Source organism: Cryptomeria japonica, chromosome 10 (assembly GCF_030272615.1).
Source record: "Cryptomeria japonica chromosome 10, Sugi_1.0, whole genome shotgun sequence".
Taxonomy (NCBI): domain Eukaryota; kingdom Viridiplantae; phylum Streptophyta; class Pinopsida; order Cupressales; family Cupressaceae; genus Cryptomeria; species Cryptomeria japonica.
Window position 1 is genome coordinate 922,193,527 of NC_081414.1, and position 26,601 is coordinate 922,220,127.

The window sequence follows — 26,601 nt, forward strand, 5'->3', positions numbered from 1 at the left end:
TGACAGATGCATTAATAAAATGGTTAAATGCGCTACAAAATGCCTTATATGCACTAAATTATGTAATGGATGCACTACAGAAACTAAGGAATGTGCTAAAAGATGTTGTAAATGCACTACAAAATGCACTAAATGTAGTAGAAAAACTATTAAATGCACTACAAGAACACCTAAATGCGCTAAACTATGGATTTCTCTGAAAAAACAATTTTGATGCCAATCTTAGAAAATTTGCTCTTTGTCATAGATGTGCCAAACTAGAATACAAAAGCACCAGAACAACCTTTTATACCTGTACACACAAAAATTTAAAAGAAAATGTTAAAAACGGAACAAGGCCCCATGGTGGGCACAAAAATGTGATGTAGAGATCTAACTAACTATAAGACTAATAACAAAGCTACCACAAGAGTTATAAAATTCTACAAAGTAACCAAATCACCAATGAAACAAAATAAACAAAGTAACATAAACAGTTAAACCTTCATGTATGTCCCATTATGTCCTATCAACTTTGATCTTGTTGTGATTGCTCTCAAAATGCATTGATATTTTGCTTCAAGATGACAAAAAACTAAATGGACTATGTGGTATATGAAAAATGCAATGGAGTGAAGCTACGATGCGACTTTAGTGAAGATAATGATGAATAGTGATGAAGCTATTATGATAATTTGCTAAATGCTACAATGCTAAGCCAAAAGCACACTTTTAAAATTTGTTTGTAGGAATGTTAAAATGCTTGAATTCTCTAATAGTGACTACCTTCAAATGTTGGATAAAGGCTTCCTTTTATGGATTTTCAATGGCTAAAATCCAAAGTGGCAAAGATCAATGGTTGAGAGTGAATCTTGAGAGAATGAATGGCTAAGAAGAATTTGATTGAGATGTGAGAGATAAAGGGGGAAGATGTTCCTCCTACAATGACAAGGTGGAAGACAAGATGGAAAGAGATTACACATGGCAACATGCTCACCTTGACCAAGGATGAAGACTCTAAAAATATAGGATAGTTGGAGAGAATATAGGTTTCCCAACACATGAAGAAGTATACAATCTAGGTAGGTTGGAGAAGATTTAGGCTTCCTATGACAAGTGGACAATGAGTTATTTTGACCAAGTTGATGTGGACAAAACCACCCTCTAGGATGTCGGGATGTGAGAAGGAATATAGTAAATAGGAGGACACATAGGTCTCCTCGTCCTATTGACTAGGGATGATGTTGAAGATAATTTAAGAATTAAATATTAAAAATATTTAATTTGCTTAAACACATGGTGATGAAATGGCATGATAAGGTGGGAGGTGAGATGAAGGATGTTGTAGAAATTAGAATCGAAGACTTTGGTTAGATAAGTTTTAGAAGAATCGTGATGAACTTTGATTAAATAATTAATATTTAATTAATAAATTGACTTAGAGAAACAAGACAAGTGAATCAAATAAATAAATTATTTATTGATAGAAGAATAAAACCATTCAATGTAAACAATGGCATTAACCTTATGGTTCTACTCTATAAGAGTTGTATTTCTTTCTGCTGCCAAGTGATTCTAGGTGGTCAAACAAGAAAGAATGTATTTTTTTAATTTAAGGTCCAGTATCTATAAAATGTTCCTTGTGACTAGTTTAAGATACTGTCCAGTTTTTAACTCTTGTCGAGAAAGGTAATAAATGGTTGTTTGAAATACTATAGGATTCCATATGCCAAGAACATAATTATATTTCAGTCATTACGATCTTTCTCATTAACTTCTTTCACCAGATAAGTAGGCAAAAGTCGGTCGAATATTCTTTATTAATTTGTGATGCTTTCTTAGATTGGGATATACTTTACGAGGTGCAAGAACTCATATCACAATATCGAAGAGATACAATAATGTACTAACTAGGTCTTTGGGGCTATGAAATTACACCATAACCTTAGTCGTAGATTATGAGGAATCGGAAACAATCAAGAAATGCATCCTGTACAGACTGAGTAGTGCGGATGCCAGAAACCACTTGAAAAGCTTCCAACTGCTAGTAAGGAAACAATTTTGGGTTGGTCTGAGACAAAATCAGAATCAATGTGGAATCAACAATGAAAAAGTTTGCTATTTTGTTCATTTTGGAGGGTTCATCATTCCCCACACTTGTTCAAATCCACGAGCTCAACAACCCAACAAAGGTAGAAAGCCCACAAGCTCAATGACCCAGTAGGGATTTGAACCTTGGTGGCTACCTCACCTATGGATTTTTTCTACCACAACACTAAACATTCAAATACATATTTTATATATGTAGATATAGATATATGATTTTTAATTTATAATTGATATAGTTAATTTTAGCTCAAACAAAGACATACAATTCATTATGTGAGCAATATATATCTACAGTGCTCCACGAAATAAATCTGAATGACAACAAACAAGCTTACATAGTTGTAATAAAAGAGCCTCCAAACACACAATCATTAAATGGCTTGCTAATCTTTTACTTCAGCTAACCAAATGCCTTTTGTTGAATTCTACCACATATAAATTTTAAAAAACTTACCAATTGCCAGCAAGGAATACAAAACATTGAAACTATGGAATATGATTTGATAAGATTTCTCAAATATTGAACTACCCTACAAAACTCCTTGGCTCAATCACAATGAAAGTCTTGGATCACTTCAAAATGGCTTCCACTTTTACTAAACTCCTAAGGGTTGTTGGATCTCTGTCTAATAAATTTTGATCTTAGCTACTTCATAGACTTAGCTAATCTTTGATTTCAGACTTACAACTATTTGATATCTTTGATTTCAGACTTAGACAACTATTTGGTGTATTTGGTGACTGCCTTTTTAAAAAGTTAAATGAATATTTGCCTATGTAATCAACAATATGAATATAAACAACAAAAATCTATTTTCTACAATTCATGGGTTAAACTCCTTGTCTCAATCACAATGAAAGTCTTGGATCACTTTAAAATGGCTTCCACTTTTACTAAATTCCTAGCAATAGTTGGATCTTTGTCTGATAAATTTTGATCTCAACTACTTCATAAACTTAGCTAATACCCCTAGAAAACTCTTTGCCTCAATCACAATGAAAGACTTGGATCACTTCAAAATAGCTTACATTTTTACTAAATTCCTAACAATAGTTGGATCTCAATCTGATAAATTTTGATCTTAGCTACTTTATAGACTTAGCTAATCTTTGATCTCAAACTTAGACAACTATTTGGTGTATTTGGTGACTGCCCTTTTAAAAAGTTAAACGAATATTTTTGCCTATGTAATCATTAACATGAATATAAACAACAAAATCTATTTACTACAATTCATGGGTTAAACTCTATTTTATTTACCTTCTATATCTCTATGCTATGGAAATGCCCTAGTTTTAAAAAAAAATTAGTTTGTCTATAATCCAATTTCTTACCCATTTTTTCAAAAAATCTTATACTTTTGGTTTGCCGTTTTTTCCCCAAATGATTTTTGTTACTATGATAAAAAGCATTGTAATTGTGGAATATGATTTGATAAGCTTTCTAAAATATTGAATTAACCCTACAAAACTCCTTGCCTCAATCACAATGAAATTCTTCGATCACTTCAAAATGACACTTACTTTTACTATTTGTTTGTTAACTTTTGATGTCAATTACTTCATAGACTTAGTTAATACTTAGACAACTATTTGGTGTATTTGGTGACTGACCTCTTAAAAGGTTAACTGATTATTTGCCTATGTAATCAGTAATATGAATATAAACAACAAAAAATTATTTTCTACAATTCACAAGTTAAACTCTATTTTATTTGCTCTTTATATCTCTATGCTATGAAAATGCCTTGTAATTATTTTTAAAAATAGTTTTCGTCTCTTTTTCTACAATTTTTAATGTTTTTTTTAAATCCAAGTTTTTCCTAATTTTTTTCCGATTTTTTTTTATACTTTTGGTTTGCCCATTTTTTCCCTAAACGATTTTTGCTACTATGGAACATATGATATCAAAAGATTTTCCTTCCGAGTCCATCTTATCTTTTCAAAGCAAGATGCTTTTGCAGACAGATCTTTCTCATATACTCTAACCAAGAGAATATGGAAACAAACTACATAATTCAAATATTCACAGAAGCACTCAATGACTTCCAAGCATTTTAAACCATCACCTTCCTGTTCAAGTAAGATTTCTACATCATAACCCATTGTTTTGTCAACAGATTGTTGAGGAATAAAAATTTGCAAAACATGGTACATCTGAAGATGATGTTGGAAATATGCACTTCACAATAGCAGAATGATAGCCACCCTAACCAAAGAAAAACTAAATTTCACTAGACAATAACATATAAACATTTTAATCCACTAATGAAACATAGGTCAATGAGTTTGACCCAAAAACTACATAGTTGAATCCTGACAGAAATATCATAATATAGCCAAGCATTTAAAGATTAAAAAAGACACAACTTCATCACCATTCATGTAAGTGAATAATATACCCTGCCTGTGTTCTGCAAGCTCAAAAACTCTTAACATCACTAAAAGCCTGAACAGAAAATAGAATACTGATTGAAAAGATTTTAAGAAGTATTCCTTAACCAAAAAAGATATTCAAGAGGCAAGCTTATGATCAAAAGATAGCAGGACTGTATTGATGCTGCAAATATAAAACCTAAATTTTCAGTCATTAGTAGGTGTACTCATCTCAGCTCTGGAAAGAGTGCTGCTGTATTTAACCTGCAGTTTGTTCCTTCCCCTATATATACATATGTCGTATATTTAGTATCCAAGTTATAAATGCAAACAAAAAGTGGCTAGCTTATACTTCATTTTCAGATTGCAAGTCCACCATTCAACTTTGCAGTGCAAGACTCTTCTTTCTATGATAAAGCCGCTAACCAATCTTGCCTATTGGGAAGCTTCTTTCTTCCAGAGTCTCAAGTCTGACCAAGCTCTTGCTGTTTTACTATAGCTTAAATTATTATTGTCTTCTAGCATTTTACATCTTGTGACCTCTAATTCAATATCTTCTCCAAAAGACTAGGATCTTAGTGAGAAGCGCTTGAAGAAAAATCAGATGAAGACAAACTTGTCATAACATTTTGTACAGCTCCATATAAGCTTAAGCTGTTAACCATAATATATGGACTCCAAACTGGAGGAAGAAATAAAATACTTTACAATGGGTAAAACCTTTAAACTTCCCATTATCAGACATTCTAGTCGGGATTCCGTATGGCATATAAGAGATTTGGAAAAATGGTTACCTACCTTCCACTGGAGTAAAGGATAGTGAAGAGAAAATGAATGTTTTATATTTAAAAAGAAACTCAACAATTTTCCTGAAAGGCCATCGATCTTGACAATGCTGCAGGATTAGCATGTAACCCTTGCTGAGAACGTTTACCCAGATCCTTCTCTTCTGTCTTGGACTGGAAAGCTTTAAAAATCCCACCAGATGTAATGGATTCACATTTATTTCCAATACCCAATGTTGTCCAGATTGAACTTCTTGCAGCTTCACCAGGATCATCAATTCTTAAAGTCTTTGGAACCCACAGACTTCCATCTCTTTTACAATCAACACTTGGAAAGTCCCTTGAATGTTTGCCTAAGGTTGGAGATCCGCAGCTACCACCACTGCTTGATGGAGAACTTAATCCTCCAGTTGTAGGTGAGGCTAGTGCTGGAAATGGAATATTCCATGTGCCTCCTCCCCAGCCAGGAGGACCTGCCCAGTAAGTTCCAGGAACAAAAGGCCAAGGAATTCCTGCTGCCCACACACCAGGCAGCCTTGGCCCTGATGTACCTGTGTTGACATTACTACCGTCAGAAGCATAAGCAATACCATTAGGGCACCCTGCTGCTGCAGTTACTGGAGCACGAGCCCCCCAACCAAAATTCCAACCATATGGCCAGGGACCTCCATAATAGGGGTGCTGTGGAGGAAAACTGCCAGACCATCCCATCATGCCTACTTGGTCCATTTGAGGAACAGAATGAAAATTCTTTGTGCCATCGTCTTTTTCTGCAAAAGTACTGCCTGTAATTGAAGATCCACATGAATTATCATCTCTAGTTTCTTTGTTTGTCAATTGATTTTTTTCATCATCTTTATTTAAGAAAGCTTGTCTGTTTGTCATTGGCTGATCTGCCAGATTAAGGGCTGTAGCCATAGACTCACAAAGAGGAGAATCTGGTCCAAAATTTAGCACAGTTCCCCCTGCAGATTCTATGTCCAAAGGAAGGAGCTGTAGTTGAGAATTTTTTAATACCCGTGTCGAAGAAAGTGCAGTGGGCATTACCTGGTGGTGGGCAGAATCAGGACCATCTACTCTGGCAGTTGCAAGACCATCAGCCATCAGCATATGCCTATAATGTGAAGCTGAATGTTTGTTCTTACGCCGTCCTGCACCTACAGGAACATTCCTCATTGTTCCTCCAGCAGTCCAATATCTTTGGCAATTTTTACAAAAATGCCGTGGCTGGTTCACATTGTAATTGTTATAATAGCAGAATTTTGTATCTAAACTATCACAGCGAGGACAAGGTAACAATTTGTCAGGCTTCTTTGGCATCTTTTCCTCATTTCCATTTGTACCACTACCATCAGCTTCTTCCTCCCCATTCCCATTTTTCAAGTTATTATTTTCCATTATTGTTGGTAGAATCTTTTTTTCCAAGTCTTGCATAGGTTTCTTGCAACTCTCCTCTCTGGAATCACTGGTGCCTGTAAAGCTTTCTACCTCTTCTGGGTTTGTGTCAGGCGGACCTTCAACTTCAGACTTCAGATTGCTGTCTTGAAATATTTCCTGTAATACAAATCATTGGCAAGCATATCAGACCAGAAGAGAGATGCAACAAACCACAAACTTTTGACAGGAATCCAAGCATTGGTGGAATAGATGACAGAGTCCAACTCCACCATCTCTAACTTTTTGACATTTTATTTTTTATTGGTTAATTGTGTCCATAAATATCTAACAATAAATAATATAAACAAAAACATAGCAGCTATACAATTGAAACCCTCCCCAGCACAACAAAAAGTTACTCTTTTGATGCAGTAAATTCTCTAAGAAGTTATCAAGAATCCTCAAATCCCCCAAGACAGAGATCCTTAATGACTTAGACTGATATTTGTAAAAGTGCCACCTAGAAATCTCAACCTTGTGTAAGAAAGCACTTCTGCTGCCTTAAAACAAATTGAAAAAATCTCAAATCTGATGCTTTAACAGTAGTAAATAAAAGCCCAAGATTCCATGGGGTTGTGTAATGGTTAATGTGGTACAGTTGTATATCGAGACTCAAGCTCAAAAATCCATGATGTATTAAGGAATCCTACAGCTTTGCGAGGCAAAATGCCAAGCATGTCAACGTGACCTACAGAAGGAATTGGGTTTTCTGTTTGTGTCCCCAAAAGACATGTGCCCATTGATGTTCCAATTTTAATGACAAAATATTAGTAAAAAGAACTGAAAGTTTATCCCTCTTTTCAACTGGATACAATCCATTATGCAACACATTTCCGCAAAACCAATGTTTGGATTCAAGTAGGGCTTCCAAAAGATTTTGTGAGAGGTGTTGGAAAATAAGCATGTTTATTATCCCCTTATGAAAATTATTTGATGCCTGGACCAACATTCTTTAAGCCAAAACGGAAGGGTGACAACAAACAACATTAAAAATTTTAAATAGAATTGCTCAGTAAGGAATCCATAAAGACATTAATTACCTAAAATCACAATGTTCCACGGCCGTTGGGGATGGGAAGACAGGAGGATGCGGGAACGGGCTTTGGAGATGGGGGACAAAGGGCCTAAGTTTCGGGGAGACGGGGGGACACGGGGAAGGGCTTTGAGGACGGGGGAACAAAGGGCCTAAGTTTCGGGGACGGGGGGAAATGGGCCTGGGGAAACGCGTCCCCATGGAACACTGAAATCACCAAAAAAGGAGGTGTAAGAAGATGCAATATAACAAAAATGGGCTATTTGACGTGAAGAGTTAAATTTCACATTAGGATCCTCACAGAAAAATCAACAATCAAGGAAATCCCCTGATAACTACACAGGCATTGCAGCTCCCCCAAAATGTGGATCTGGCTACACTGCTTAAAAGAATATGGTATTGGACATTTTCTAGTCCATGTGATTCCTAATGGGTTTGAAATAGAACAACTCAGGCTTAACAACCTTTTCTCTCAATTAATTAAACATGTGACAACAAATCCATTGCCCTCTCGCAGAAAGTGCTCTGGAAGAACCTCAGACGTGTTCACCAAATATAAAACACTAGGAAATTGTTGACTGAAAATAGTTATTAATCAAATGAACAGCAAAAATTTTCTTCTTTATTAAAATAATAAAATTGCATAGCAGCCTAGATCACATGTAGAAACACTTTTTTCTACTCTTCTCACTAGATAAACAAGCATGTCCTGGATTGGTACATTGAACATATAAAGGACAAAAACGTTTAAATTGTCTTTCAGGAACTTGAACAAGATTCACAGAGTTCATCAAAAGACTAGCATGAACCGGTCAACTCAAGAAAGTGGATTTTCCGAATAATTCTTGATAAAACAGATGGGCACATGGCTTTAGATTGGTATGCTCTCTCAGTACTTGAATATTTAGGATGTAAAATTGTAAAATTCTTAATATTATTTAAGAATTAAAAAAATGTTCCTACAGCTAAATCCCTACAAAATTATGTACCTCAAGATGACCATGCTTAAATTCTTTTGTGGGTGCTCATCTAGACACTCTAGCATAAACTCAAACTCTAAATAATCTTTCTTGACAAATCACCTATAGACGAGGTTAGAGATTCATATATTCTCAAGGGCATGATTCAACATAAAACAAATTCTGTTTTCAGATCAACCCAAAAAAACTCTGAACTAAAATAGGTAAAATAAAGAATATTTTCAAAATTAAATGATAACCAAAGCACCTGGAGCTAATTCTAGGATATGAAACCCTTGTACGGACAGGGAGTGTAAACATTTGTACTAAAGAAATCCGTATTCAGTCATAATTGTTTCCTGTGTATGTTTTTTTCCAGTTCACTATTATTAGATTTCACAGAATCTTTATGACTGGAGCCATTCCTTCAGTGACACATATCTCAAGAGTAGTAATTCACAAGGACCTATCTCTCATGAGCCTGAATAGACCATTTTGAAGGAACTCATTAAACTTTCTGCTCTTACAAAAGCGCATCACAGGTTTTCAACTACTTCTGAAATCTGAAAAAAACCCAATTCAGATATGGCAAACCCTGCAACTCCGGCCTACCTTTGTGATCAATCAGAATAACAAAAAACAAATAAAGTTTCAGGCTCACTGCTCAGAAGAGTTGTAGTTTAAACTAGAACCGGCAAACCAAGACCTATTTTCGATGGCTTGCTTCTAGGATATAAATTGTGAGCATTTCTAAGCCGTGACAACTTGAGTCCTTCCCAGCATGTAAGGGAAAGATGTTATGAGGTTTCAGTATGAATAAGCAAACAAACAAAAATATTTTCTACCTGAAAATGGGTTCCAAAGGAGGACCTAAAACTTAGGAACTCAAACTGTGATCCCAGAACAAAGCCATAAAAGACATTAACAACAAAAATTAAAACCTAGATTATTTAAAATCCTCTGTTATTGCCAAAAATCTAGAAAAGAATCTGATATGACAAAAAACAAAAACAAAACAAAATGCCCTTTGGAATCTCAGTTGGGTGTTTCATCTAGAAGCTCTAATTTCTGATATCTTAAGACACTTTTAAATTTAATCTACGTAAAGAAAAATCATCTACTGGGTTTTGATTTTGAGAGATTATAGTCAAATGGAATGAACAACAGGCTACAACATCCTGCTTCAATATTTAAATGACTTCAAAAAATGCATGTTCAGGTGTTAAAATTAGATGAAACGCCATTACTAAGGTCAAATTCCTAAAAAGACGTTTTAAATCTTGACATAAGGTAAAGTATAAATCCCCAAGAAATAGTTTTAAATCTTGAAATAGGGTAAAATATTACATCCCACGCAACAACAAGATGGTAAACGCAACAAGAACTCACCATTCAAAAAAAGTTCGCACTAAGAACAAGCTTTTACAAATTAATGCATCAAAAAGGCTTCTTTTTTCAACTAAAAACTATAAAGAAATCTAGAAAAAATTGCTGAAATTTAGACTACCAACCTTATCGGGAACTTGAGCAGGAGCTTCAATATCATTATTATCCTCACACTCTTTCTCCAGTACAGAGCATTTATCCTCTTCGTCAGTCACTGGAATTGTCTTTCCAAACAGCTTAAAACCCGGGTCGCCCTTCATCTCTACACACTCAGATCCCTAGAAGAAAACGTGGACAACAATCCCAACCCCGCAAAATAGAAAAACAGTCCAACTGTGAAACCCCTATTAAAAGAAGCAGCAAACGCCTGGGGATTGGATTTTCAGACAAGGGGTTCGAATCACATTACAGACAAGATCGTGAGAAAAAACAATTATAAATCCAAGCAGGCAGCAATTGAAGAAGAAATAGTCCACCGTTTCTACCGTTCCCGGACAAGCTCGTCGGGAAAGGACACCGACCGCCGCCGCCGGCGTAAAAAAGCGGCACTCATCACAGCCACAAGTTTTCGTGGCTCCGCTTGGCCGTCTCACGTAATTAAACGCTTAAATTAATAGATAATTCTCTTTTATGAATTTCACCGTAGTGGTCCTGACACCCACTCGTACACTTTTTATTCCTACGGAGGACTTTTAGTGCTTCCACGTCAACATTTTCAGACGTCATTCTTGTCATCTATATCCATACGATTCACTTTATTGTAATTAAACCCCTGTGGGACCCGCCTGCAAAAAGGGAAAGCGAACTCGATCCTCCTCGCCGTAGATCGGGAAGTCTGCTTTACAGATACGACGACACGCGTCCTCCTTCTCACGGTGGTGGGCCCGCCTAGAGTTGTGTTGCGTTATTTGTGGTGGGTATTGCTTGGACTGATACGCCATTACACGTGGCAGGTTCTCGGCCCCTATTGTTAGGTGCACCATATCCCATGCGTGGAGGAGAACGGCAGGCACCTACACGTGCCCCCCAAAACAAGGGCAACACTCGAAAAGAAAAAGCTCGTTCGCTTTATGTTTAAATGGACATGAGCTTTCGAATTTCCATGACTTTTGTAATTGTTTCTTTAATTTCCAAAGCTGCTTTATTTCAAAGGTTAGGTAGTGTGCGGCTAGGTATTTATCATTCATCAACCCTACTTAAATCCACGTACTCGGTGAATTTGAGTCCACATCAATTTTGGATTTTGGCTTCCTTTTAAAAGATGAGATGTTAGATGATAAATGAGGATACATAATTAATATTGTTTCATTGTGACAATTTGTTAATTACAATATATAACAAAGGGAGGATAAAGTAATAATTGTGATAACTGTGAGTTGGAGTATGATAATTAATTTAAACTACTCACATCTTATCGCAGTACTGTTGAGAAGTGTTACAATCAAATTAGAAGTCTCGTGTATTATTAAAGAATGAAACATTCTAGAATCTTATGAAAACAAACGTAAAACAAGTTGGTAAGATATTAATTGTGATGGAACTATCTCGTCTTTTATTAAAGATTGAAACATTCTAGAATCTTATGAAAACAAATGTAAAACAAGTTGGTAAGATATTAATTGTGATGGAACTATCATAGAAGAGGATGTGAATGCCTTTAAGAGTGTCCTTTGAATCTAGAAGGAGAGCCACAAAATAAAAGATGAATTGTCTATCTAGTTGTAGTGTCGTAAATTGTTCTGCTTAATGATGCAAGCCCAATTTCACAATCTTCTTAGCACTTGTTTTAGTGTTCATCCCCCTAGCCTTGGCTTTACCCCAAACTCAAGAAGATGTGTCCTATGTTACTCTATATATTTTTATTGTTTACCCAACACTTAATTCGTCGTCAAATATCAAAATTAGGACCAAATCCTATTTACAAGCTTCCACACTTTTGTTTCCCTTCCAAGGAGATCATTATGGGTTGAGCGGGGTATCTAGAGCCCTGGTCTTGTGAAAATCCCTCGAAAAAGTTTGCATTTCAAGTGAGACTTTGCATTTTGAAATCTAGTCTCGATCTTTGCATTTGATCCTTGTGTGTTGGCCTTATCAAAAACTAACCTTGTGATCCATATATAAGCTAGTAGTTTTTCCCATGTTTTGATGTACAATTTTGGTGATAGTGAAGCTCTACCAAATTGTACACTCAACTCTGCATTTTTGAAGTATTATATGAAATCTTCATCTACATCAATCATTCACCATTATTACAAGATGATTGAAGCTTCAAGGAATGTTGATGGATGGTGGAGACTACTGACTAGTGATCAACTTGTACCTCTCCTCAAGGGTTTGATATGCTTCTATGTTATTCTCACATTTTTGAGTTTTAATCTCTAGATCTACATTATTGTTATTTGTTGTCTTTATTCATATCATGCTCTCTTGAGTTGGATTTGCATCACCTTTGTTTGAATCACCTAGGACTCCACTTTAATACACTTGAGTAGGGTTTCCTTTTTATTATGCATGTCACTACTCACTACAATCTTAAATTCACTTAAGGTTTAGAGCACACACTTGGTTTCAATATCAACTTTACTCTCTGTGGAGGTAGAAATACCAAAGTGAGGGTTTCACTGAGCAAGCTCCTATATAGCCACAACCATTTTTTCCTTGTTTTGTGCTTGTGCAAGTATAGATCTAGAGTTTTACGCTAAGAGGGAAGTGTTGGGATTAAGGTGTCTCAACCTTAGAGTCCAAACATGATTATTTTATTGAGCCCACTTTGGAAGTCCTAAAATTAGGGGACTAGTGTCATAGGTTGCTATTCTGAGACTATGACGGATTTCTAAATTAGTACTATGCAATTTCTAGTTCGGTGGAAGAGTCATGGAGAGTAATTATCTGGCAATTGATATTTATGGTGGAGTTCTCTTTCGATAAGTAGTGTGAGGTAGGTATTGCATATGTCAAGGTGAACATTATGGTTGAGTTATGTATTGTTGCATTGGAAGTTGCTATGTGCAACATGTCATGAGTTTAGTAAGTAGTTGTTTTTGACACCACATACCTCTTTGGTGTTGGAGTTGGTTTTGGAAACCATGGGCACTTTTCGCCTGTGTTGAGCTCTATAAATATGTGGCTTCTTTGTGTATTTTGTATTATGGGTTGGATATCTTCTAAGAAGCTTTTATGTGTTGGATATTCTCTAGAATTCCTTGTTGTTTTATTTACTATTGAAGAGCATTGTCTATAGGAATTGTATTGTAACTATTAGAGTTGCCAATAATACAATTGAGTCCAACTTTTGGAGTGTGGGTTTTTTCCCGAAAGGGTTTTCCCATGTATATATGGTGTTCTAGTTTTATTTGTTTAAATATGATTTTATATGTTTATCTAATCTGCAATAGTTTAAGAGTTTGTAAGAAATTTATGCATCATCTCTCCTATTCGATTTAGCATTTGGAAGTGTTATTCCACACTTTGGCTTCCTTTCAATTGGTATTAGAGCCTAGCCAACTTTGCTATTGTTGTTGGGTTGACAACTTTTTTGTGCTGGTCTAGTTTCAGTGGGAGTTTTGCAGAGGAAGATTTCATAACTTTGTTGCAAGTTTTATATGGAAATCACATCCAACATAATAGAGATGGATAAATATAATGACAACAATTTTGAGTTGTGGAAACTCAAAATGGAGGACATGCTGGTGTATAGAGATTTATGCCCTGCGGTTTCTTTGATGAAACCCCAAAACACACCGTAGGATGATTGGGTACAAATAGATTAGAAATCCAAGGGTTTGATAAGACTCACTCTGGCTGATTCGGTGCTCTTGAATGTCCAAGAGGAGAAGACTGCAGCTGCACTTTAGAAAAAGATTGGTGATATTTATCAAGAGAAATCCTTTGTAAATAAGTTATTCCTGATAAAGTAGCTCTGTATTCTCTAAGGATGTAGGAAGGAGGGTCCGATGTAGATCACATGAATGTGTTCAACATGTTGGCTACTCAACTGAATTTCATCAATGACAAGATTGGTGATAAAGATAAATGTATGACTTTGTTATGTTTTTTATTGGACTCATGGGATCACCTTGTGATGGTCATTGGAAGCACAACAACCACTTTCAAAATGGAGGATGTGGTTGGTTTGTTGTTATCTGAAGAGATGCAACGAAAATATTTTGAGATGGCTAAGGAGGCCTTAATTGCTCATGGTAGAATGATGAAGAAAGGTAAGAAAAAGGACAAGAAGGGTAAATCCAAGTCTTCAGGGAGATCTAAGTCACTCGGTAAAAATTCTAAGACAAAATGTTAGAACTGAGGCAAATATAGTCATTTTCAAAAAGAATGCAAAGAGGAGAAGAAAAAGAAAGGTAAAAAGGATTTCTCTAATTCTGACTGTGATAAATCCTCTCATGATGAAGTAGATCCTTTTGTTGCATCCTCAGAAACACATGCATCAAAATTTGTGTAGTTGATAGATTCAAGTGTCTCTTTCCACATGACCTCTCATAGAGGTTATTTTTTTAAGTATGAAGAGTTTAATGGTGGAAAGGTGTATCTATGTGATGACTCTCAGTTGAATGTTGTTGGTCACATGGAAGAGTCAAGATTTGATTCCCTGAATGTAGTGTAGGGGATTGATGGTGTTTTGCATATCCCTGGTTTGGCATGGAACCTACTTTCGGTTAACAAGTCGAGTGATGTGGGTGTGTAGGTTGTTTTTCTCTCAAGGTGGATGCAAGATGACAAGAGGCTCTATGGTGCTTGCTAAGGGTGTTTAGATTGGCACCTTGTATAAGCTAGATGCATGCACAGTTTAGTGCAATAGTGCTTATGTGAAGTCCAAGAATAGGGCTTTGAATTCTCCATCCTCACATCAGATCAAGCAGAAAAGAAGACCGTTGTTTCAACATCTGATGGTCATGCTTCCTGTGTACCTAAGGGTGCAAATTCTTTGGAGATGAAGCTCCTGTAGATGTATAAAAATGACCATTTTCTTAAATGAATATTTAATATTCCTTTCATCTCATTCCTCTATTTAATTAAATTTATGTAATTAAATCATTCACATTCATCTATTTAATTAAATAAGTTATTCAATTTATTTAATTAAATTCACCTAAGCCTTTCATATGTTTTAATTAAGTAAATCACTTTATTTAATTAAATCCCCTTTCTACCCTTTTTAATTAAATTGCTCATGGCAAATAAATAAATATAATTTATTTAAATCCCCACTTGCATATATTTTGTTAAAATAAAGCAATTTATTTTAATTAAAATTATCCTCCATCCACTTGCATTCTCCTACATCTCCCACTTGCCTCCCTAAACCCCCTTCTAGATTCTTCTAATCACTTCTAAATTAGCCTAACCCATCTACTAAATATTGTCACATCCCTAAGCAAAGGGAAGTCACTTCTCAAACCTTAAAGTCTTTGGAAACCATTAAAGGCTTTATGTCTTCAACAAGTTAACCTTGAAAGTCTTCCAAACCATTAATGGTTAACTCAAACCTCTTGCATGATTAGAGACTTTCTCTCTAACTCAACCCTCATCTAACCCAAGGGTCTCATCAAGCATTCATTGCTTTGACCATGGTTATCCCTTTAACCTTTGCACAAGAATTTACCCTTTGGGTAAAATCTTTTTCCAATGGATAACCCTAACCTAACCTTAACCCTTACCTCCCAAGGTAATCATGAGGTCTTCTCAAGCATTTAATGCTTCTTACATCCCGTCTCAAGCAGTCTTATGTTGACAATTGTCACCATTTCATTGGTGAGAATTGTAAACATGGATTGATAGCTTTCAATCCTAACCCTTGATAAAATAATCCAATCCTGACCATCCATTGCCCTATTTTTCCTATAAATAGAGCTCTCATTCCTCCATTTTAAGGATCCAAGTTTCATGCATCTAATCTATACACATTTTTATAAAGCATTAAGTCTACCTCTTTGAATAGAAATCATCTAAACTAGCATTTTAGAAGTATTTCCATTATCATAATAATCATATTAAGCTAGTGTATTGTGTTAGGATAGTTATTTTACTAATCCTTTCATCTTATCATCATATATATGCTAGTTTAATTCATATTTGTTAATATCATGCACATTTAGGATTGCATTCATGTTAGATTGATCAAACATCCCTCATTCTCATGATTGTCATCCCTAAGTCACTTTTCTCAATGTTTTGAGAGCAAAGGCATTGGCTTGAGGGGTCTTGTGAGATAGAGAACAATGGAACATCCCTTGGGAAGTTGAGTTATTCCATATAACTCCATAACTTGCATCAAGGGTCCCATTGGTGTGTGGACTAGTCCTGAATTCGTATTTTCTATTTCATCACACCACTTTTTCCGCACACATTTTTGGCACCCACCGTGGGGCATAAACCCATTTATTAAATCATTTTTGATGCAGGACTAACTTTGTAGGTACGCAGAAAAGTTGAGTTGGCGCGTTTGTGCCTTCCTTTAGCGGATCCAAATTGTTTGTCAGTGCATGTTGAATACTGTTTAGCACATTGGACCCAAAACTTAGCGCATTTGACAGTAACCTTAGCGCATAACACTTCTGCGGATTACCGATAAACATCAACGCTTTGAAGCATCAGTTCAGTGCATCCATACAACAACGTATCGCATCCGGGTCTTCTGTTAGCATGTTGAAGAGATTTTGTAGTGCATAATGTTTGCAGATTAGTGCATAGAAGATATAGAGAAAAAACACAGTTGTAACCAAAATAGAAAATTAGACTTGTAGAAGTCCACCTTTAGAATACTTTTCACTAATTGATGTTTTGATTGCAGGTCACTAACCCTTGTTTTGTAGGATTGGAAGATTTTTTTTTTACTATTTTAGGCATTTGATTAAGTTTTCTTGTTTCTAACTTTTTTAAGTTAGTTATTTGAAATTTTTCATTTTCCTTAGTGGTAAAAATGAACTCATTTTCCTTTTGGGAATTTAAAAAAGAGCAACAAAAAAACCTTAATCTTCCTTTTATAGGGAGAAAAACAATTTATTTTGGGATTTAAAAAGAACAAAGAGAAACTTTACTTTTGCAAAAGTATAAAATGAACCTCACCATCCTTTGGTGTTTAAAAGGTTCCACTTCATTTTTTTTGCACAAGTTAAAGAACCTCACTTCCAAATTCTAGATAAAGCAAAAGAGGGAAATCCTTCCCCTATCGAATTTATTTTGTTGACCATATCAAAAATTTTCTTTGTTGACCAGGATTTCTTTACTTAGATAAAAAAATCATTGATTTGAAAATAAAAAAGAACACCATTCCTTTTTGGAGCAACATCTCCTAATAGAAGTTAGCAAATCACTAAATTGAAGGCTAAAAAGAACTATTTTGTGCCTTGTCTCGAAAGTGGAAGGTATATGCTCTCCCCTTAAATGGGTAATCAAAAAGCCAAACCACTCTTAAGCTTTCTGTAATTCAAGCATTTATATCATTTAGCAGGCATGCCCTCCCGAGTTGCTCTTAGAGCATCATTTAAATGGTCGGTGAGAGGGGAACGACCTAAGTGGGAAACGACTTTATCACCAAGTGTTCCAACCCACTATAATCAAAAGTGGAGGTTGACGAAAGTCCCTTCAATGGTTTTTCTCAGCGATTAGCCTTCCCCCAATATCTGTACAATACATAAAGCCTTTGTTCTAAAGGTTGGGAAGCCTCCCGAGGGAGTTTATCACTGAAGACCGAACAGAAGCCTGATTACGAACTTTAGCAATAGAAACCTTGAGCCGAGTTAGTATCCAAACATCCTCAATATCATAGTGCAAGGGTGGGGAAGAATCCACCCCCAAGATCACTCACCATATATCTCCCAAGATAGCTACTCAATTGTGAAGCAATTCACTTCGAGTTAATTTTTGTCAAAAGGCAAAAAAATGGGCGCCCCCTAGGGGGTGACATGGCTGTTTGAGCCGATGGAGTATCAAGACTAGTGAGCTATGATATTGTCGATGACCCTTGAATTAAGAGTCTATCTCAATTATCTTATTTGTATCCAAACCTGTGAAAACATTAGGGATTTGAACACATCCTCACAGAACATACACTCTTTGTTTAGAACAGTAAAAAATGGTTGTCTCTTTCATGTTGTGTTTACAATTTATAATTCAAAAAATTATCCATCAAAATTAAAACAAGTGTTGAAAATTTCCAAGAAAACCAAAAATAGAGCAAATAGAGCAGTCTAGCACGTAGGAGCAATCTCCTAGCGCATTTGGAGCACACTTTAGCACATACAAGCTGAAACTTAGTGCACTCATTCTTAAAAATAGCGCATAATAGTCTGAATATTTGGCAAACTTTTCACTAGTGCTCTAAGACACCATATTAGCGCTTTGAAGCATCAGCCTAATGCATTGGGGGCAATAATGCATTGGGGGCAAACTATAGTGCTTTGAGTCTAAACAATAGCGCGTATTAAGGACATAATAGTGCATAATCATCCATGTCGAAGCAAAATTCAAAAACTCTGGTTTAGCGCGTAGCACAACCAGTTTAGCACATAGGTGACTTTGAATAGAACATCTGGATCACACAGTAACGCATCCGGTCTCTATCTTAGTGCATAGGTAAAACTTGGAGAAATAGAGAGTGAACTGAGTGTTTTTGGAAAATTTTATCATCAGTCTTGGATACCCTTTTGGATCCTCAATTGACCTCACCAATCAAAATTTGAACTAGAACATCCGAGAAATACTCCAAACAATCAAGCAAGTCATTCTTAGAACAACAATTGTCAAAATCCAAAACTAACTAGAGGTAAAACTTTATCCTATCAGAATCAGGTAGTATCATCACATTGATCAAAAGGTTCGCCATCTAACGGATTCCATCAACCAAACATACCTAGTTTAAACTTAAGTCATCAAATCGAGTCTCCATATCGAGAAGCTCTTATCCATATCATTTGACGCACTTTGTCGTGGAGGCGAATCTAAACCTCTACTTGATAAAAGTAGGCCTAAGTTTTCAAATGAAGTATCTCAATCCAAACAAATCAAAGGAAACCATTGATCACTCGTGTATGACCACTCCTCATATTTTGAGAAGAAAAGTCTTCATCACAAAACTAAGTTGAAGAAACGACAACCTAGTTCTCAAAAACTTGCCAAAAGAAATAGATTTCTCTAGATAAATCATCAACTCTTCAAATCACATCGCACCTTTCTCCATCATATGCGGTTATATCTTCAAGACAAGTCAAATGAATTTGATGAAGAACCTTTGAGAAGTAGAGCCTTTTGCCAAAAATCAACATTTAGTCAACGCTTGAATCGTGGAGGAAAGATCAACCCAACTTTCTTCCCAGAAGTTTGCATCACTTATAACATAGCTCGATTTGAACCACCAACCCCCGAACAACAACAACAAGAAGAGTTTGTCCCCTTTGTCATGAAAAGTTTCTACTAGATGCCCATTGTCACTCGCTCTCAATGAAACAAGCAAAGTGAACCACAACCAGAGTGCAGTATGGGTCGAAGGTTATCAAAACCTTTCGAGTATCCAGATCTAGGAGAAACAGAGATCACTGAGGAGCTTCTTCAAGAATGTCAAGAAAACCCCTCATTTCAAAAACTTATGGAAAGACTCATAGAAGTTGACAAAGAAAAATACATGTTCATGCTAACAAGCAAAGGAGCTAGACTTCCTAAAGACTTCGATACTGAAATCTTTAGGTCAAGGTCTCAAAATTACGCTTATCAAAAACAATAGAGAGAAGAGGAAACCCATGACCTTGAAAACATACCTAAACAACAAAACATACCCGAATAGCATAACATACCAGAACACACCCATACCCAAACTAGGGATAATAAAAAGGAAGAACCCTTCCCTCAACAAACAAATGCGCCCCTGGTTGCTCTTACACAAAAAATAAAAATGTTGCAAAGACAAATGCAGGACATGCAATAGGGAACCATAGTACGATATTCCTTAAATGAAATTTGTCCTTACCCCTTTGACAGGAAATTAAACATGATACCTTTTCCCCTAAATTCAGATATACCCAAATATGATAAGTATGATGGTAAGAGTGATCCCCGTGATCATGTTCGAGAGTTTTGTACCATGAGCCTTGAATTTGCTCACGATGACACTTACTTGATGAGGCTGTTCCCAAGAAGCTTGGGTGGGCAAACAATGGAGTGGTTGTCTAAACTTACACCTCCCGTCAGATCCTTTGATGAGTTGGTCAATAAATTTATCACAATACTCCTACAATATTCAACACGCAATCACCATGCTGGATGTATATAATACCAAACAGAAAAACAATGAAACATTCATGGTGTTTCTTCAACAGTGGAGATGTATGGTTTCAAGGTATCCTGGAGATGTTCCTGAGAAAGAAAAGATGGAAATCTTTATTGACAATTTGAATAGTGAGATGAGTTATCTACTCAAGCTCCAGTGCATTCCATCTTTTCCCAAGTTAATTGAAAATGGAATCCAAGTAGAGGAAGCATGTGTCAAGAAGGGAACATTGAAGTTCTTCAAAGAAGGAACTAATTCATCCAACTCTCAATTTAACAATCAGAACACCAATAACACTTTAGACAAATCCAGATTCTGGACCAAAAATAAAAATGTTGTTAATGAGGGAGGAACAGATGCTAATGATATGAAGTCCAAACAACCAGTATTGGCTTTATCAGGTAATCCTCAGGCTACCAAGAATCAAAAGGGTGTTAACTAAGGCACTAGTACTTATCCACCAAATACCAATCAAGGACCTTCAAATACAAACACCACCAACAATACCCAAGACAATACCAATCGAGGGACTAACCCAAATCAAAGGGGTAACACCAACAATTTCCCAAATAGACGCATTTACACACCCTTGGGGTAATCCTTAAAATCAGCATTCTGAGAACTCCTAGCAAACAAGATCATCACATTACCAGCCATAAACAATTTCGAACCCCAGGTCAAACCACCTTGGTGTAATGACTCACACTTCTATGATTTTCATTGAAACAAAGGACATCAAACAAACGATTGCATGAGGCTTAAAAAAATTGTTCAAGACATGATTGATAGAGGTGATTTAACGGTCGATGGTCTCAAAACGAATGGTGATCATGACGCCTTTAAAAATCCTTTTCCAAATTACAACAAAGAAGGAGCTTCATCATCAAACGATACCAGAGGAGCTGGCATAAATGACGTATACAATAACACCATCAATCATATATTGATAGATGACAACCAAGTAAATGTCATTAAAATCAAAGACAAACACAAACATGAGTTGATCAATGTAACCACCAGAGCTCAAAAATATGTTTTGAAAGGGCATACATCAACAACAACCATCCTCCCCAAGACTCAGTATAACCTTAGTCAATCAACTATGGAGAACCCTTGCTCAGATATCCATACTTGAGTTACTCAAACTCTCGCTAGAACATAAGGACATCCTGGAACAAGCACTAGTTGAAACAAATGTGCCTCAAGATCTGGATACTAACAAATTTCAACCCATGGTGGCTCATATGACAGGGCCTCATAATCTCACCTTTTCCGAAGATGATAATATATCTTTGAGCCATCCACATAATACTCCCCTTCACATTGAATTCTTAATCTACAAACATCGAGTTAAAAGAGTATTAATAGATGGAGGAGTTGGTCTCAATATCTGTACCTTAAATCTTATCTATGCATTAGGCTTCTCTGAGCAGTCTATTGATCCACACAAAAAGATCACCATCAAGGCATATGATGATGAAGAAAGATCATCCAAGGGAATAGTAATATTACCTATTTAGGTAGGACCGATACAATGGGACACTATGTGCCAAGTCTTAGACATAGACTTGACATACAATATTTTATTGGGTCATCCTTAGATACATGAAATGCAAGCAATACCGTCAACCTACCATCGGTGTGTCAAATTCCCATATAATGGACAAGAGATTTCCATATCAGTTGACAACAACCCCTTTCAACATTGCAATGCTATGGGGGTAGCCCAAGACAACTTGGTTCCACACAACAAGGAAGCTCAAACTTCCTCAGCACTAGATAATCCTCAAGAAAAGTGTAGATCTTTATCCATGGATTTCAAACAAAAGATGAAAATCAAAGAGCAAGGCATGAGAGAATACTCTTTCGAACCCATGTGTCTAACCAACTTGCCAGCATCACCAAAATCTCATGGACAACCTTCTGCATCAACACATCAAGCAACACAGCCCATCACCAAGTTTGATGGCAAGTTCATTCAATTGGGTACATTAGCACATGAATCAGAAGAGAAAGACATCCTTAGCTGGCTATACAAGGATGAGGAAGAAGTCAGATTTGCTACTATGAAGGTAGATATACCAACACAACAATATGGAAAAGGATACCTGATCATGCAATGAATGGGATACAATGGAAAAGGACCTATAGGCAAGCGTCAAGAAGGCATTACAGAACCATTGGACCCTCCTTCATAGTTTTCCCACGACAAGACAGGACTAGGATATGGACACACTCTATGTAGGTCTCGGAGACAACTGAGAGGGGGGAGGGTGAATCAGTTGTCAAATAAATTCAAATCAAAATCTTATTAACCAACTTAATGCTTAATACCGGTAAGACAGTTAAGTATGCCGGTAAATAGTGTTAACAGAAAATCACTATACCGGTAAGAATTAATACATGAAACATAAGCACAAAGTCATCCACAAAACATGACACCAATATTTGTACATGGAAACCCTGTAAGGAGAAAAACCACAGTGGGAAACCTTACCCACAATCAAATGATACTACTACAGATAGTAAGTGTACAAAGAGGGGTTTGCACATGCAGAAAGGCCAACAGCCTAGAGCTCACTGCTCAATCACAAATGGGAGTCACACTGACTACAGTTGGATGGTTAAATCCAATAAGATTGTACTGCACAAAATAGCATCTTCATATGCTGTATTTAGTACTGGTGTAATGTTGATATGCTTCTACAAAAACCTAACTTCACCTTCAAATGATGTCTTCGTGTATATCCTTGCTTGATCTCGCATATACCCTTCCTTAATTTTTTTTCGCATTCCACACTTGATCTTACAAATAAGATCTTACATTTATACCATACCCTAAGACCAATTTTAGTAGGCCAGCTCTACAAGATATAACAATAAAAACATTTTACAAATAATACAATATCCGATGCAATAACCGATTGAACATGTCGGCTTAATGCATTTACAACAATAATAAATCATCTCCATAGCATGCCATGCTGATCTGGAAAAGATAAACCTGCCGGTGTAACCCTAGATAACCTGGACCTATTTGCTGGTAAAAGCAAATATGCAAATGAGAATATACCAATGATTATTACTTCAAGGTAAAGTGTCCACATGACGTCTTCGAAATTACCAAGTGTCTTCCATGTCATTGCAGGTACTGGTGAACATTATATCCTGTCGGTTAACCATATACCGGTAACTGTTTGCACAATTTACTGTTTGCCGGTGAATGTTGCTGGATCTCCAAAGTGGGTGTATTTAGCAGGTGTTGACATCAATGACAAAACCATACCAAAATACCAACACTCTACCCCCAAGGTAGAAGCAAAATAAATATCAAAAACCTCAGTGGAAAGTAAAGAAGAAATGTAATGAGGATTCATGGCAAGAGGCACTATACCAAGCAGCATAAACAATAAGGAAAGAGTGAGAACACCAAGAAAAAGAGAAGCAACAAGAGGACTTGGCCATTCAAAGAGAAGAAGCATCCTATGAGGAAGTACACCACGTTCAGGAACCCATTCAAAACAAAGCAACATCACCTCCTGAAGATTTCATTACTCCCCGAGGAGAAACAATATATGAACAGATGCAAAGAGTACAAGCAGGCTCTGATTCTGAATCTACAAAGACTACAAAACTAGTATCAATTATCAGTGACCTTTTCTCACCATACAACATACATGTTAGAAGCAGTAAGATAAACTAGGGCAGTGATTTTGAAACTGATTCTAATGACTACGAATGGGGTAGCTGTTCAAATTTTATTGAAGATATTCTTGAAGGCGCTATTCATACACCCCTTTCTCAAGAAGGACAAGGCACAACATCTATACTACTTGAATTTGGTCCACAACATATCTACATAGCTAAGGAAAATGAGCAACGACACTACGAGCAAGTCTAAACGGAACATGATATCATCGAAGACCTCGACAATATCATTAACTTATCCAATATCCCAGACAACCTTAATGATTCCTCTATCATGACACTTACCGCAGTCGACCTTGACCCACCCAATGACTCTTTACCGCTCTTATTTCCTGATCTCATAGACTGGGATAAACCTGAACACCATGACATACCTATTTTCCTAGATGACGAATCCATTGTCCATGACCTATGTACTGTCAATGCGAAAACAAACTCTACCAACAAACAAAGTAAAGATATCTACAATCAGGAAGGTGCCAAGTCTCTTAGTCATAAAAATGAAAGAAATAAAGGATCTAATGCTGAAAACCAGTCAATGGCAGCACTAGATATCTTGTATTGAGTGTCCAAGTGGTAGACTTTTAACAAAACAGGAGGATATTGCTTCAGAGGTAGTTAGGTTTTTTAAATCACTATTGTCTTCAGAGCATGGAGATCTTCATAATAATATTTCTTCTAATATTCCTTCTTTGGTATCTTTGGAAGATAATAAAATGTTGATGTCTCCTTTTTCTTTGGATGAAGTTGAGAATGTTGTTTTTGCAATGAACCCTGATAAGGCTCCGGGACCGGATGGATTTACTCCTTTATTTTTTCAGAAATGCTGGGATTTTGTGGGGAATGATGTTTTATTTGCCCTTGAGGAAGCTAGAAGGAGTAGGTCTATTTTGAAAGAGCTTAATACTACAATGATTGCAATTATTCCTAAAAAAGAGGTTACCAAGACATTTGCTGATTTTTGCCCTATTGCTTTATGTAATACTTTGTACAAGATTTTTACCAAGGCTATTTCTTTAAGGTTGGCTAAAATTATGCCTAGGATCATTTCTTTAGAACAAGGTGGTTTTGTTCCAGGAAGGGAGATGGCAGAGGGAGCTATAGTGGCTCATGAGGTTCTGCATCCTATTTCTACTCAGAGAATCCTGGCCATGATCCTCAAATTAGATATGATGAAAGCATATGATAGAGTAGAATGGGGGGCATTGTGTGTTGTTCTACTTAAATTGGGCTTTTCCAAGGCATGGGTCAAATGGATTCGTGCTTGTATTTCTTCTGCAAGGTTCTCAGTTCTAATTAATGGCTCCCCTTGTGGTTTTTTCTCCTCTTCTAGGGGTTTGAGGCAAGGTGATCCCCTGTCTCCTTTCTTGTTCATTCTTCTAGTTGAAATGTTCAGTTGGGCTATTAGAGCCGCTAAGCTGGGAGGGCTTTGGAAGGGAATTAGGATTCATAATGTTCCATAAAGCATTTCGCATTACTTGTTTGCAGATGATACCTTGTTATTTGGTCAGGCCTCTTTAGGTGAGGCAAGAGTGATAAAGGGGATAATACAGAATTATGCATCCTTTTCTGGTTAGAGAGTCAATGTTGATAAGTCAAAGATTTTTTTCCTTCATGCTTCATAATTGGTTTAGGATAGATTGAAGATTTTTTTGGGATTTGCATCTGGAAATCTTCCTTGTTCTTATCTTGGTATACCTTTCTTCATTAAGAAGGATAGAGTTGAGTTTTGGGATAAGATCATTTCAATTATCTCTAGAAGGATCCTATCCTGGAATCATAGATGGTTATCTTTGGCTGGTAAGATTGTTCTTATTAAGTCTGTCCTAAATGTTGTTCCTATTTATCTCATGTCTGTTTTGCAGTCTCCAAAAGCAGTTCTTGTTAGTTTGCAAGATACTCTTAGATCCTTCCTTTGAAGTAATAATAAAGAACGTAAGAAGAAACTCCCTTTGGTAGCATGGGATAATGTTTGTTTGCCTAAAAACCTTGGGGGCATAGGCATTAGGAGTCTGGCAAGTCAGAATTTTGCCTTAGGTGCTAAGTTGGTTTGGAAATTGTATGAGAGACCATTCTCCTTTTGGGCACAAATTATGTTTGCTAAATATTTAAATAACGGACCAAGAGAGTATGTTTTTCAAGTTTCTAATTTACTGTCTAGTTCAGCTATTTGGAATTTTCTATGTAAATGTAGATCAGTGATTTTGCCTCATCTCTCATGGATTGTTCATAATGGTAGAAAGATCAGGTTTTGGGAGGAAGTTTGGAATGGACATCCCCCTTTGGTGAACTTGAGGGATTGGTCTCCTTTAATTTCCACTCTTTCTTCCCTTTGGGGTGTCTTTGTGGCTGATTATTTTGAAATTGAGTATAGTGGGAATCTTAAGGTGGCAAAATGGAAATCAATTGAGTTTTTAGATATTGATCAAAATGTGAAATTGGAATATGAAAAGATGTTGGGGGAGAGAGTAATAATTCTTTCTGATGCTGACGATGAGATTATCTGGACAAGGAATATCTCTGGTAAGTACATAGTTAAGGATGGCTATA

The 26,601-nt window shown here is 36.3% G+C and overlaps 1 protein-coding gene across 1 annotated transcript; it reads right to left on the reverse strand.

The window, feature by feature from the left end:
- Positions 1-4,560: 4,560 nt before the first annotated feature.
- LOC131038346 (cyclic dof factor 2) lies at positions 4,561-10,644 on the reverse strand. The gene is made up of 2 exons (XM_057970731.1): positions 10,190-10,644; positions 4,561-6,803 (listed from the first exon to the last, which is right to left on the reverse strand). Exons 1-2 carry the CDS (start codon positions 10,322-10,324, stop codon positions 5,322-5,324), a joined length of 1,617 nt encoding a protein of 538 aa, XP_057826714.1. The 5' UTR covers positions 10,325-10,644; the 3' UTR covers positions 4,561-5,321.
- Between the last annotated feature and the right edge of the window lie 15,957 nt (positions 10,645-26,601).

Excerpts from the sequence above, each read along its gene's own strand:
- LOC131038346 (XM_057970731.1), bottom strand. The coding sequence starts at position 10,324 with ATGAAGGGCGACCCGGGTTTTAAGCTGTTTGGAAAGACAATTCCAGTG. Across the intron at positions 6,804-10,189 it reads CTGCTCAAGTTCCCGATAAG|GAAATATTTCAAGACAGCAA; the intron begins GTTGGTAGTCTA and ends TTTGTATTACAG.